Below are 15,068 nucleotides of genomic sequence, written 5' to 3'. Positions count from 1 at the left end.
GGCTGTTGGAGGATTAAAGGGACAATAGCCATAGGGCACTCTCAGCCACCAGGAACAAAGACATTAAGTAATTGCAAAATGTTCAGTTCTGCTTCTCCAGCTTGTGGGAAAAAGGCTCCTGCTGACTTGAAAGAGAGCATCATACACAGACGAGGAGAAGCCCACTGGGCGAGCAAAGCCTGTTACCTTCATTATCATTGTCCTAAAGTGCAGAGGACAGAAAGAGCAACAAAGAATCTTAAGAACTGTGACCACACAAAAACAAGACAAGGACTAACAAATGGGCCATGAAAGAAAATGTGAAAAAAATTGAACATCTTAGCCTAAGAATAATCTGTGAAGATTATATACCAGAAACTAAGGACCACCTATATATTCTTTGGTCACTTGATATAATGACACACTCATATGTTTTTCACAGTGGAGCATACTCTGTCCCTTGCACTACACTTCCTTACGTTATCCACTCTAAATGCCTAATGGCAGTTCAATGACCATTTTCAGAGTGGATTAAATTTGAAAGTTCCTATGTAGACAGCATTCTGTAAAGTACATTCAAGTGATTAACCAATAGACAATAAAACTGAAAGTGGTGATACTATTTTGTCATAAAATATTAAGATTTGCAAGGATGGAGAATGAGTTGGGACAAATAGAAAGTGCCACTGGTGCCTTGGTGAACTCACAGTCAAGTATATGTAAGACGGTCTCCTGTACATCAACAAATGCTACTGACATCAAATGGGGGAAAATGATAAATAGTAGGAGATGTCATTCCAATACTATTTTCCCAGCAAAAGCTGTAACTCAAGAGTCCTTCAGAGCACTCTGGGAATTCACAGAAATTTACAAATCAATTTGCTAAATTGGCTTGGCTGGAAATCATGCTTTCGTGCATAGATCCAGCTGAAAGGCATTTCTGCATCTACCATACTTGCCCGTGGCTTCCTCCATCAGTGCTAAGAGTCAGGGGGCATCACAAAAAGAGTGTGGGCTTCAGGGTCAGTTAGACTTGGACTCAAATTCTCTCTCCATCATATCACTGGCTGAGTGACTTCGGATAAGTCACGTGAGCACTCTGTGAAGAGGATTACATACTCCTACTAGCCTTTCGAGGTGCCAGGAGGATTAAATGTCCAACATATGTCAAAGAGCCAAGTGCTATATACTTGGTTTAACCTTTTCAGTCGAGCTATAAACAACCCAGAATGAGAGAAGCCCACCCCCAGAACCATCTGCTGCTTCTCTCTACTGCAGGCCAGGTGGACAACAGGGAATGAGATCAGTTTTTAAAACATTAATATAAAATGCTTGCACATACTTAACCCAAATAGAGACCTTAATTTAAGCATGTGTAAGAGCCAAACTGCAGTTCTAATAATGTAAAAGTTCTTGGATGTCAAAAGATACTGTATTTTATGATCTACAGAATTCTGCACTTGTAGAAATTAAACATGATTCAACTCTTTTAAAAGCCACACACCTTAGCCATTCACAGTGGGTTTCCTGAGGACTGCATGCTGCCAGATGAGCCTTTGGTCTTGAATATGTAAGATGTAGAAGCAAAGGAGCAAGTCTCGGAGCACTCTGTCAGCCCTCTTATTCTATAGGGTGAAAAAAACCAAGGCTTGGAGAGGGGAACGTGCTTGCCCAAAGCCCAAAGCCAAACACTGAAGACCATGGCTTAGGATTCTTAGGAAAACCCCTATACACCAAAACCAAGACAAATAATAATAATAATCTCATCAGTGAGCTTCATTCACTGATACTTCCAAATCTGTGGCTGAACATCACTGCCTGCCTGTGCTGGGGCTCTCCTGTGGGAAGGAAGCTTTCCTCCAATAACACAACAGAGGGAAACATGCTAAGATAGGTCAGTCTTGTTTTATATTTCCCAATAGGACATGGAACTGAATTTCTAACATGCCTGGGGATGAAAAATCTGAAAGACAAAAAGATCATCAAAATAACCCTTTGAGCACTGATGTGACATCTGCCATCCCCTGGGAACAATCCTAAACCTACAACTCCAATAAAATGGCATCATCTGAACATAAGTCCTCAGAGGAAAGTTAACAAATTAAATATTTAGCACACATTTTTAGAGTGTCCATTATGTTCTTTTACTACAAAATCAAATTCTTCATTTAAATTTCTGAGCATAATAATTCCTAACCACTGATCAGTGTATTTTAAAAGGTGACAGCCCATACAGAGCAAGATTTACAAACACCCAGGCAGAATTAGCTCCCTGTTTCATAACTCTGCAACTGTTAATCATCATTGATTACTAATTCTGGTTCCATCTCTGTGAATAAGCTAATGTTTTATCCTGAATAGGCTAATTTAGAGATGGGTCATCCTGAGGCTAATTTCCAGCTCAAAGACACCTCCATGCTTAAAGCAGTTTTACATCAAAGGCTCTTGTAGGAGACCATCATCAAGATCAGGGTAGAATGGAAGCTAGAGGAAGGTATAAAGTCAGAGGACTTCAGGATTTCAGAATAGGACAGATCACAGAATCTGTATAAGTGCTGATGGGAAGGATCCAGAAGCTAGGAGAAAATGAAAATCCAGAGGACAGAGGCAGTAATCCCTGAAAGAGTAAGTAGAGACAGGCCATGGGGGGTGCCCAGTGTATTGCTGGAGGGATTGGGGGAGGGCGGAGGCTAAAAGGAAGAGGATGTCAGAAATAAAAGGGAAGGAACAGAGGAAGGAGGGAGAAGAGGAGGTAGGCAGGCAAAATAAGTGCCAGGTTAGAGACATTTTAAAGGAAGTATGGGTGACATTCAACATGGAAGGAAGGAACCATGAATTAAAAACGACCTCATCACCAAAAGATTCGGAATCTAATAGAGTTCTGCTCAACCAAATAATTGTATATCGTAAATATATACTCCGAGATTAGACTTTATTCTCTTTAAGATGTTTTAATTGATTATGCTAAGTTCATAATGGAAGAAGAAGAAATTACTCAATTAGATTGATTTTTGTGGAATAACAACTCAAAACTACTTGAACCCCAGCCTTTGACAAAATTACATATCAATGTACAGGGGGAAAAAACCCTTCTAGGAAAGAAAAACTCAAAACTGTAAATTATCAGGTTAATTCACAGTGTGGACGTAAGAAATAGCAAATACACAGTTTGATATTTGGTTTGCAAAGTGAGAAAAGAAAGCATATTAAATTCTATAGAATAAGCTTTTCTGGTCCCAGAAATTCTAAGAACTCGATAGTTTTTTTGGCTCCAATGACTTGTAAATATCTAGAAGAGCCCAGATTTTGAAGCCCTGAGGACACTTGCTAAAACTCAGAAATTTGGCACTAGTCTTTGCACACAATTTGGGTTTTCTTTCAGAGTTGATATCTTACCAAATACAGCCATCTGTGTTCCCTCTGGGAAAGGTTCAACTGTTCTATTGCCATTGACATGATGTTTGGCTAGAAAAAAAAAGAGGGAGAGAAGGAAAGAAAGAAATACAAGTTAAGTGTAAAGTTCCACACACATACTAACACATGTCATTAAATGTGTCAAAGAGCCTATTTCTCATTTTTAGTTAAAAATGGCACCAAAGTTTACCCTTTTATGAGAGTTTCAATTATTTTGTTTTTAATCTCAGTTACTGAAGAGCCTAGATATGGTCTAGTTTCAAGCATGTAGTTTTACAAATGAGGGCGCCAAGGCTTGAGCTTGTGCAGAGCTGGTGGCAGCAGAGCCAGCCCAGCCCCAAAATTCCTGACTCCTAGCCAGAGGCCTCACAGCACCAGGCCAGCCCCTGAAGAACAAGGGAATCTCAGGGCTCCAGGGGAAATTGGGGAGGCTTCATCTGAAGACTCCTGATTATCAAAACACTGACCTAATCAATGAAGTGAGCTGTGAAGACAGCAGGGTAGCACTGGAGCCAAAAAACAGAAAAATTGTTTTTTCAAAAAACAGAATAGCAGGACACACCATTTTACTATAATTCAAGCACTGTTTCCAGGAGCCAAAGGTATTTGCCTTCTTAAAGACCAGATGGGATATTCCTTCCAATGCTTCTTACTAATATTCATCCACCCTTGTTCCCTCTGCCAATCATCCTTCCCACCCTGTGCATATTAAGAACTTAGAAATAAGAGGTGACCAGGTTATGGTTTTCCAGCATTAACTTGTTCTCATCACCCCCCAAACTGCAGTCAGACAGAGCATATCTGAGTATGATCCATCTAAGAGTATTTTACTAATATCCTCAGCAATTTTTTGATATGGGCATTTATGTTGAAAATGAAAAGAATGGCTAAAAATCCTTGACACTGCGTCCTCTAATACATATATTGTGATGTCCTGGGTCCTGTTAGATTTATGGAACACTGGCATAGGGCTCAGCACTAGAACTAGGCTCTAAGGGGGCTAGGGAGAGTAGGACACAGTTCCTGCCCTCCTGGAGAGTGCAGTTACCTTCAAGAGGTAAGAATGTCAAACTTTATCAGAAAGCTTACAATTATTTGCTAGTCCTGGAATGAGGACTAAAGGTACAGAAAGAGTTCACAGCAGAGAAATAGCAAGCTGGGAGGTAAGAGTCAGGACTGTGGAGGAAGTGCAACCAGCGCAGAGTCTTAGAGAAGAGGCAGGGTTTCGAAAGGCAGAGAGTGAGGAAGCAACCTGAATGAGAGCCAGAATGGATGTGACAGAAGCATCAGTTCAGGCCAGAAGAGTCTCATCTGGGCATAGTACAGGTGATATGTTGAGAAGCAGTGGCAATGAAGGATGGATTGGTAGGCAGGGACCAGGGCATGGAAGGTCTTGAGAACCTAATCCAAACTCTTGGAACTCCAGGCAGCCTCTACAGCACACTGCAAGTCTTTTAGAACCTGAAGCCTTATGAGGCTCAGTTGAGTTTAGACAACATCTTCAGGACACCATCAATTCAGGGACTCTCACTGGTTCTTCAGGGATAGTGGCACTATCTTAGTAACAGAAAACATTGGAGGGAGGGAAGAGACCAGCCCAGGTGCCAGGTGGCCACAGGACCTTGTCAAACACTCATTGATATCGTTAAAACCATTGGTTGCTGAATCCAAAGAAATGTGATAAGGCCTGACATGGAAGTCACAGTTCTATTCTATGGTCAGCACCCTACAGTCCCTGCCTGTGGCTCTAAAAATGTTTGTCTTTACACATATCCAGAGTTGTAAATCCATTCAAACTCTTTGATCCACTAATCCCACTCATAAAAATTCAACCTAAGGAATAATACGAGAGGAAAAAAAAAGAAGAAAAAAAATACATATAATATTTATTACTTGTAATAACAAAATTTTAAAATCAATTCAAATCCAAAAGTACTAACATTGCTTAGAAAATTATAATTTGTGATTTATCTAACACATGTAATATTATGCAACATATTTCAAATAGGGCATTTGAAAGACATATAAAAATGTGAAAAAATACTTGAGATCATGATAAGTGAAACAATCCTATTACAACACTGGATGTAGACTGCAATGACAATTAAAATATAAATGCTTATAGGAAAAGGGAAATGTTTCTCTAGCAGAGAAACACACAAAAATGAAAACAACAAGGGAGATCATGCAAGATATTTACCTTTAATAATTTCCTTTGTCATTGTTAGAGTCTCATTCTCTAAATGAAAATATGTTTGTTCAGATTTTTAAGAAACAACAAAATTATGTATTAAAAAAATTTTCCCACAGTACTTGATTTCCCAGGCCAACCCATCAAGGCTTATTCATAGCCCGGCCCAAAAAATACACATTTACAATGAAAAGTGTAGCCTATATGACATCACTTCTAATCTCAAAAGCACCTCCAACACAAGATGACCTTCCACTCCAAACATGGCCACCTACCAGCAACCCCACCCCTGGGAATAGGACTATTGTCCTACTTTCTAGGCATAGTTGCCTGTTCTTGAAGCCTCACTATCCACATCTAATCTATCACCAAACCTAGCTAGTTTTACCTTCCAGACATCCAGAATCCCTCCACTTCTTCCCTTTACCACTAAACCACTGTGGCTTCCATCGTGGTCTCTTTGCCTGGATTCCTATAAATACCTCTAGGTCATCTATGTCCCCTCTCCAATCCACTCTTCCCAGTTCAAACACAATTAATCATTCAAAAAGAAAGACAAACTCACTCTATGACACAAACTCCCCAACTTCCTCCCCCACCTTCCATGGCTTCCCACTGCTTTTTAGGCTAAAGTCAAAACTCTAATGTGGCTTTCGAGGACCCATGTGGTCTGACCACCTGAGTCCCTCATTCCCTCTACTACTAATGCTTTCTTGGGACCAACGATTTTCTACAGCACTCACCAGAGCTGCACTTTACACTTAGTCATTACCTGGACAAGGAGACTACCAGCACAGGGAGGACATGGTGTATAGCTCCTTTGGGTCACCATTTTGATAGCCCCTGCTCAATAGGGCACAAAGCACAGGTGTTCAATAAGTAGCTGTTAAATTAATGAAGGAAGACATAAACAATGCTAAAAGGTCTCTCTTCAGCCACTATGAAGGATATATTATTGCATACACTAAAGACATATCTTTCTTTATATGTACAATTGTCCCTAACACAAAATGATCATTGAAAATGGCCACCCAAAGGTAGTTTTCCCAGCCAGGTGCCAGAGACCAAGGAACTCTTCTCTGTTCCATTCCATAAATGTCTTCACCTCTCCCCTTCCTATTATTCACCTACCCTCATCTGAGAATGTGGCAGTGCCTGTGGAGCCTGGAAGACTAGAAATGCTACTGGAAGTGGAGAGGAAGGAGGAAGTTCATATGCAACCCTCTCCTGGATGCTCAGATCCCCTTGGATCCTGTCTTATCTTTTATTCTAGATCCTGTCTTATCTTTTATTCTAGAGCCCTATACAGGATCCATAAACCTAATTTGGCATTTTCTTCTAAACTGCAGCTGAGTCAGTTCCTGGACAGCAAAGACACAGCATTAGCCAAGAAGAGATAGCACAGTGTCAGCAGCTTAAGGACTCGGGCTCTAGATCAAGACTCCCTTGACTTTGAACCTCAGACGTCCCACCTCCTAGCTGTAGGAACATGGTTTCATTACTTAACTTCTTTGTGCCTCAAGTTTACTCATTTATACCAGATTCCTCATTTGTACCTACCTTGTTGGCTGCTTTGAGAATTAAATTTTTTGATATAGGTAAAGCACTTAGAACAGTGCCTGACACATAGTAAACACGCCCTAACTGTTAGATAGTGTTATCATCTATGTGTCAACTTTATTTTTCACAAGATCTGAGTCATTCCTGACTCAAGTTCGTGGCACATGATATACCTTTCCTCTACTTCCGTGCTCATAGCAGACATCACTAATCAAGCATAGCATACCTTCTTGATCTCCAAATGGGACCAGGAAATCTTTTCTTAACCTCCATCCCACAGAGTCCCTTATTATTTAGATATATGTGCATATGTGATGAAATTGGTTTTCATTCCTTTTTTTTAAGATTTTATTTAAATATTCATGAGAGACTCAGACAGAGAGGCAGAGACATGGACAGAGGGAAAGGCAGGCTCCCTGCAGGGAGCCTGATGCAGGACTGGGTCCTAGGACGCTGGGATCACACCCTGAGCCAAAGGCAGACACTCAGTCACTGAGCCACCCAGGTGCCCCTGGTTTGTCATTCTTGGTCTAAGTGAATAAAACAGAAAGATGGACAAAAAAAGAAGCCATTTCCTTCTTGTTTCTATATGATAAATTACGATTTTAAAAAATCCTTTGAAAATCTCCAAAACTCTATATATAGCTTTAGGGATAAAAGAAAAGGGGGAAATCTAAGTGCTACTTCCATTCCATGATGCAAGAATGGTGAGTTCTTAAAAATCAAGCCATGGCAGTTCTACTAGAAATCAAGGTTTAGCTTCTGAGGGTATTTTCCTATTGAAACTGCTGAGGCAAGTATTTGGGAGCCAAAGAACCAGAGATCCTTTAAACACATTACATAGGTCATTAAGACTGGGGGGCGGGGTGGGCAAATTTGGGAACCTAGTGAGCATTTATAATTTTTTTTTTCAAAATTGGTGGCACATGTCACCACAGGAACAATCAAACTGACTAAACAGAAAAATCACTCATTGATTGGATACTAACTATTGATTACCGGCAGAGCATGAAATGGAGACGGGAGAGGGTCAATGACAGGGACATCTGTTGCTCAGCCACAGCAGGGTGGATGGCTCCAATCTGGCTAAACGGGAAGTTATCCCTGCCGCCACTCCATGGGGGCACATTCCAAAGCCACATGCTCCAGGAGGACAACCTCTGCTGATGGCCATGACGTGTCCTCAGTCAAGGGTATATGAGGACAAGGAATAGATTTTCATTTATCTTGAAAGCCCAGTGCTTATGGAGCAGTGAGGTTAATTAGAGCAAGATTGGGTCAAAGTCAACTATCAGAGAGATGTTGAAGGGGATTTGGGGGACATGTTTAAAAGCTTTAGAAGATGACATGAGCACTCTTTTTTTCTTTTGTTTTGTGAATATCTAATGCACTTGAAGCTTTATGACTGTTTTCTTTGAAAATAATACAATGAAATTATTCAATAATATATCTGTAATAATACAAATTCAGACATAAACCAACCAGTGATTAGCATAATGTCCTATGCAGAAACAGAGAGAGCTAAAACTTCTATCTTCTGAGTGAGGAGAGCGGAAATGAGGCAGGTAAATAGCATGGAAGTGAGGGACTAGAGGGTAGGCCCCCAGACCCTCACTATTCTCCTGTAGGGCCAATCTCCTCCAGTCTGGGTAATGATGGCAACACCACCAAATTCAAGACTGCAGGAACTGTGCTGTTGCTAACCTTGTAGTAGGGAGTCTTGCTCAACTACTGGACCCAGAACCATCCCAGGATTGGAACAGCCCTGTGTCAGACTAAAGCCTACATGTCAGCTAACAATGGAAGCTCTTCCCAGTCATGCTATTAACCCTGCAAAAACCCAGCCCATACTTCTCAAGTGTTACTACCCATCATTCATGCTGCTACAAAACTCATTGGTGGTGATTAGCTTCAGTTTGGGGCTAGAGTAATAAAAGTACCTTTATTCGTGTGGTAATAAAAATCTGTCAAAAATCCATCAAGCCCACAACAAAATACAGTGTCACATTGCCTCTCATTGCCTGTTTCTTTGTGGCTTTTGCTCCAGGTCACAAATTCCCAGGGTCTCAAGGTACAAGTCAGACTGGAACTAAGCAGGTTTCATATTTGGTCCCCAAGCCCTGGCTTCTGACCAGCCTCTCCTGCCTCCAGCAGAAGGACCCTGGATCACACTGACCAAGCATTCTGGGCCCTAGTCCTGCCAAGGCACCCTCTATAGCATCTTAAGGATGATTTGATTACTGTGAGCATTGACTGTAGAGAAAGAGGAGCCAGAGTCCTAAAGATGCACCTGTCACCCAGTCACTGAAATATGGGACAGGTCCACCAGGAAAAGAGAGGTAATGGTGCTTCTAGAGGCACTGTGGTTCCATATTGTTCTTATATACTGTGGCCCTTTACACAATTTTCTATAACTTCTGACTGTGATGTTTTGAGGTGAAAGTCAACCAAGAATGGGTTTTGCCCCCTAAAAATGTACTCTGCATGTGAGGAGAGGAAGACTGGGCAGTTACAAGGCAGTGGGCAAGCTGCTGGGACACTACTCAGCCTGCGGGCCGACCTCTACTCTCCACCCATCCTATGTCCAGAGAAGTCTGGGTCCTTCTTACTGACTGCTGAGGTACGTGCTAGAGGCAGATGGAATTTGCAGCTAGGAGAGGCTAGCAAGGAGTCTCTGGTAAAGGCAATGCTGGAAATGAGACAAAAGTCCTCAACTGCTGTGGGCAAAGAGGAGAGCATTCCTCTCAAAGCTCAAGGAGGAAGGGAAGGCTACCCTCACTGTCTTCCTCATGTGGTGACCAACAACTATATATAAGTGGGAGCTATACAAAAAGCAAAAGAAATCAGATGGAACAGTTTAAGATTGTAGCTCTAAGAAAAGAATTTATATACCATTCAGGATTTTACCCTCACGCCCTGATCGTTGTCCTTCCTCCAGTTAAATCCCACCCACCAACACCATTCTTCCTTCTCTTCTCTCTTTGCTCTGCGCACAGCAAATCTAAGCTGCATCTCTTGGCCAGTAAAGGAGCCAATGCCCCAGCTCAGGCGGCCCCCAAACCTCCCAGCGTCCCTCGGCAGAAGCCCGAACTTGACAATGTCAGAGCAGAATGGGGCAGAACAAGGCAGGTTCTTACCTGTTCCTAAACCCCAGCCTACACAATAACACATTTTGATGAAGCATAAGCTAATACTTATGGGTGAGGTCTTTGGCTCATATCCACCGGCAATTACATCTTTTTTTTTTTTTTTTGGCAATTACATCTTGAGTGTTTAGTACATGCCAGATACTAGGTGTTGTGGGAGCAAAGATAAATTTCATGGATCTTACACTAAGAATCTCTATTTAACCACAAACTTGTTGAGAGAAACCTAAGGGAAGATTTCCAGTTGAAAGAGTCAGAGAGCTGAAGATAGGAATGTGTTTTAAGAAGAGTATGACATCAATGGAATATTACTCAGCCATTAGAAAAGACAAATACCCACCATTTGCTTCAACGTGGATGGAAGTGGAGGGTATTATGCTGAGAGAAGTAAGTCAATTGGAGAAGGACAAACAGTGTATGTTCTCATTCATTTGGGGATTATAAATAATAGTGAAAGGGAATATAAAGGAAGGGAGAAGAAATGTGTGGGAAATATCAGGAAGGGAGACAGAAAATAAAGACTCCTAACTCTGGGAAATGAAGTAGGGTGGTGGAAGGGGAGGAGGGTGGGGGGTGGGAGTAAATGGGTGACGGGCAATGAGGGGGACACCTGACGGGATGAGCACTGGGTGTTATTCAGTATGTTGGTATTGAACATCAATAAAAATTAATTCATTAAAAAGTGCAAAAAAAAAAAAAAAAGAAGAGTATGACATGATGCAAGCATGGGACATTCTTGTTGTTCATGAAGTGCCTGCTATATTTTCTGAGGTCTGCTCGGTGCACAAGACCACGAGTGTGACTACAAACCCAGAGCAGACACACCATATGCACATCCCCTCAGACACAGGTCCTTTTTTGTTCCTAAGAAAAATTGACCTAGAGTGGTCCTACTATGCTCCTGTGTTCCCAGAAGCCACAGGATTGATCTGGAGAGTGAGGGAAAGTGAACACAGAGTACCCACAACAACAGTGCACCAGGCAAGCTGGGGCCCCCAGAAACTGGCATCAGAAAGACTTCTCCATGTGCCCAAGAAGGCTTCCACAATTCTGTAAAAGCCACAGCCATCCCACTGCCACAGAGAAAGTGGAGAATGACAGAAAAGGCATCACAGATAAAAAAAAAAATCTCTAAATATATAAATAACAAATAAATGCACGAATAGATCCCTACCACATTGAGATATCATTTCTAAGTCATGAAAATGGCAAATTTACAAATCAGTGCTAGGTACCAATGAAGGTGTAGGGAGACAGGCCTTTTCAGATGCTACTCATGGAAGTGAGAATTCAATACAATAGAATACAATCTATTTGGAAAGCCATCCAGCAATATGCATCAAGACCATCAAACGCATTTAGGTCCTTGACCTAGTAATTCTAAGTACAGATATTTACCTTAGGAAATTAGAACTGAACCAAAGGTGTGCAAAGATGCTTACAACAGAATTATTTATAATAGTGAGAAACTGTAAGCAACCTAAATGACCCAACAAAAAGGAGATAATGAAGTAAATTATGACACAATCCTAAAGTGGAATATTGCATGGTAATTTTTAAAGTATGATCATAAATAGTTTTTTTATGGCATCAGGAAATAGGAATAAGAATTTAGTGGGAAAAAAACAAGATACTAAAAAAGGATCCTATTCAATTAAGAACAAAGGCACAGAAAGATGACCAGAAGGAAACGGTACAACAGTCTATGTGGCTGCGTCTATATGCCGAGTTATGGCTGATTTCTCTTCCATCTTTACACTTTTATCCATTTCCAAATTTTTCTTGAGCAAATATTTCTTTGATAATCAGTAAACTACAATAAGCAGAAAAAAAACTAAAAGGCAAACTTGAAATAGAAGAAATCTAGATCTTATTAGGTCTACTTGAAAATTATCAAAATCTAAATGTTTTGAATAGAGAAAGCCTAAAACTCTCTTAAATGAAAGTAACCAATGAGCAGATTATTTCCTGATTAATCACATAAGACCTCATCAAAGCGCCCTTTTCTTTGCAGTTTTAAGTACCATGAACTCTCTGGCTTGCTCCTTAAGACACTGCACCCTAAGTAATGAGCACTGGAACTGTCCTAGGACTTCTAGACTAACTCAAATCAGGTGTATCACAGGCCTATTAGACACTCTGTGATGAGGGCCATCTCGGACTTGATCCTCACCTGGGTAGGGCTCATGAGCAAGTGAACTCATAAATAGGCATGTGAGGGGAGGGGTAATGAAGGTTGGCAGAGGGACTTGGGGCATATCTTCCTCAGTAAGTCCAAGCACAGGGATCCACATTCTGCCCCAATAACACCACAGTTCAGAAAACAACTACTGAATACTCATGTGCCAGGCACTGGGTTTGTTGTTGGTGACACAAAAATAGTAAGACAATGTCTGCCTTCTCTTCATCCTTCACAGACCACCAACTTCTAGGGCTGCTGATCAGGTTTAACCGACACAAGGCTTCTGTATTAGCAGCACTGCCTACAGCTCTTAACATATCCTGTTACCCCACTATCACTAGACTAGCATGAGTTCCCACGCTACATTATTCCAATAAAGCATTCCATCATCATTTATTTCATTTTTAGACAAATTTCATTTTTACTTTGCAATGCTGCTATTACTTACATTTACTTTATTCTTTTTAAAGATTTTATTTATTTATCCATGAGAGACACAGAGAGAGAAGCAAAGACATAGGTAGAGGGAAAAGCAGGCTCCCCGTGGGGAGCCTGATGCAGGACTCGATCCCAAGACCCTGGGATCACGACCTGAGCCAAAGGCAGACACTCAACCACTGAGCCACCCAGGTACCCCTATTAGTTACATTTAAGAACCATGTCTAACTTAGGCATCTGTGACATGCATATAATATTAATTGATAGACAATTTCCACCTGACTTTCATAAAAATCTCCCTGCCCCCTCATAACACAGATAATTCCTAATGACAACCAAAATTAGCTAATCTTGAGAATAGAATTTCCATTTAAAATAAGGTTATCTAAATAAATAAATAAATAATAAATAAATAAATAAATAAAGTTATCTTAAAAATAAATAAAATAAAATAAAATAAGGTTATCTTAAGGATTAAAATCTATATGTCATCCCGATGAATATGACATCTCTGTGAATAAGAGTGTTGAAAACAGTGGTACTGAACAATGTGACAGTAAATCACAATGCTTCTTTTCTTTTTTTTTTTTTTAAGATTTTCTTTATTTATTCATGAGAGAGACACAGAGAAAGAGAGAGGCACAGACACAGGCAGAGGGAGAAGCAGGCCCCACGCAGGGAGCCCGATATGGGACTCGATCCTAGGTTTCCAGGATCACACCCTGGGCCGAAGGCAGGCACCAAACCGCTGAGCCACCCGGGCTGCCCCCACAATGCTTTTCTTTTAGTCTAAGGTGCATGCTTCCTGTTGATCCTAAAACATATTTTGGATTTGTAAGATCGATGTTAACATAACTCTGTGTGTTTCTCATGAATAAATAAATTAAATCTTAAAAAAAAAAAAACTCTAAAGGGGCACACAGAGATCATACTTTTTAGTATTATTTTTTTAAATGCTGCCCTTCAAAGACTTCTAGGGGACCCCAGCTTCCCTGGCTGCATTGTTTTGGTCCCTTACTCATAGGCGAAGCAAAATTATCTACTATTTCCCCAGCATTTGTCAATGTCAATTCGGCCACATTGAGGTAATCAATGTTGTACAGAGTATCTAAGTCCTGTGAATGTGATTAAGGCATGAGACCACAGAGAGGTTTCCTCAACCCTTACTAGAGTGCTGGTATCACTCTGGAGCCTAGCTGTATGCCTCTAATACCATTAAGTCGGCTTTTACAAATGGTTCTGTACACCACGTGGAAATGGGGCAGCCACAGCATGCAGCCGGCCTTCTTTCTTCCTCCTTGTGAACATGTTGGCAGCCTTCAGCGGGAAGCACATAGCCCCTCAATGGCACATAGTGGGCCTGGAGGTTGCATGAGGTGCTGTCAGCTGTCAATCAGCCAACAGGAAGAGATGCTCTAGTTCCTCCTCCTCCCTCCACCCCCACCCCTCTGACAGTGATAAATGATCAGGCCCTCTGCTCAGCTGAGCCTGACCGGCCCAGACCTCCCCTTGCAATCTGTTTCAGACCAACACCAACCTTTCCTCCCAACATTTTCCATCAGCACTACAAAGGGGCCTGCTACAGGGTAAGGTCAGATCTGTCTGCTTTCTTGTTGCTGCTCTTTCATGAAAAGGAATTATTACTTTATTTCTAAATGGAAGCTCCTAATCAAAAACGGAGTATGTTGTTATAAGCCTACGTAACTTGTCTCAACTCTCTTCTTACATTAAAAATGAAGGAGATATAGCTAAATATGGGATTCTAGCAAGAAAGAGGAAGAGTCATAGATACAAACAAATATCAATTTAGCTTCCATTAAAATCAATAAGCTTTCCATTTATTAAATCATAATCTATTGTTGGGGGTAAGGAGAAAGAGACAAAAGATTCTAAGGGGAATAAGATATTGATAAAGAGATAGAACATTAACACTAAACATTAACAAGATTCACTAGAGATTAGCTTCTATAGTACATTGTGCTCATGTATAAAGTTGTTTCAGAATCATTTGTAAAAAGATTGGCACCAACCTTTTGCATTAAATAATCCATGCAGTGGAATAATATGCAACCATTATAAAGAATGAGACAACTCTATAGGTATAGACATAGATCTACAAGATGCACCATTAATTGAGGAGGATTTGGAATCAAAGAAC

General features: G+C 40.9%; 1 protein-coding gene across 4 annotated transcripts in view; it reads right to left on the bottom strand.

Annotated features, from left to right (window-relative positions):
* The window catches only part of MSRA (methionine sulfoxide reductase A), a 426,296-nt gene that overhangs the window by 253,139 nt on the left and 158,089 nt on the right, over positions 1-15,068 (bottom strand). For 3 of the 4 annotated variants that reach the window (XM_041765377.1, XM_041765380.1, XM_041765378.1), the window contains one exon: positions 3,376-3,444. The exons of the other annotated variant lie outside the window; for it this stretch is intronic. In XM_041765377.1, the coding sequence (XP_041621311.1) occupies positions 3,376-3,444 (69 nt within the window). The remainder of the gene's footprint in view (positions 1-3,375; positions 3,445-15,068) is intronic. 4 annotated transcript variants of the gene reach the window in all.

This window comes from Vulpes lagopus, chromosome 8 (assembly GCF_018345385.1).
Source record: "Vulpes lagopus strain Blue_001 chromosome 8, ASM1834538v1, whole genome shotgun sequence".
Lineage (NCBI taxonomy): Eukaryota > Metazoa > Chordata > Mammalia > Carnivora > Canidae > Vulpes > Vulpes lagopus.
The sequence above is the reverse complement of the archived record's forward strand: the minus strand, read 5'-3'. Positions and strand labels throughout refer to the sequence as shown.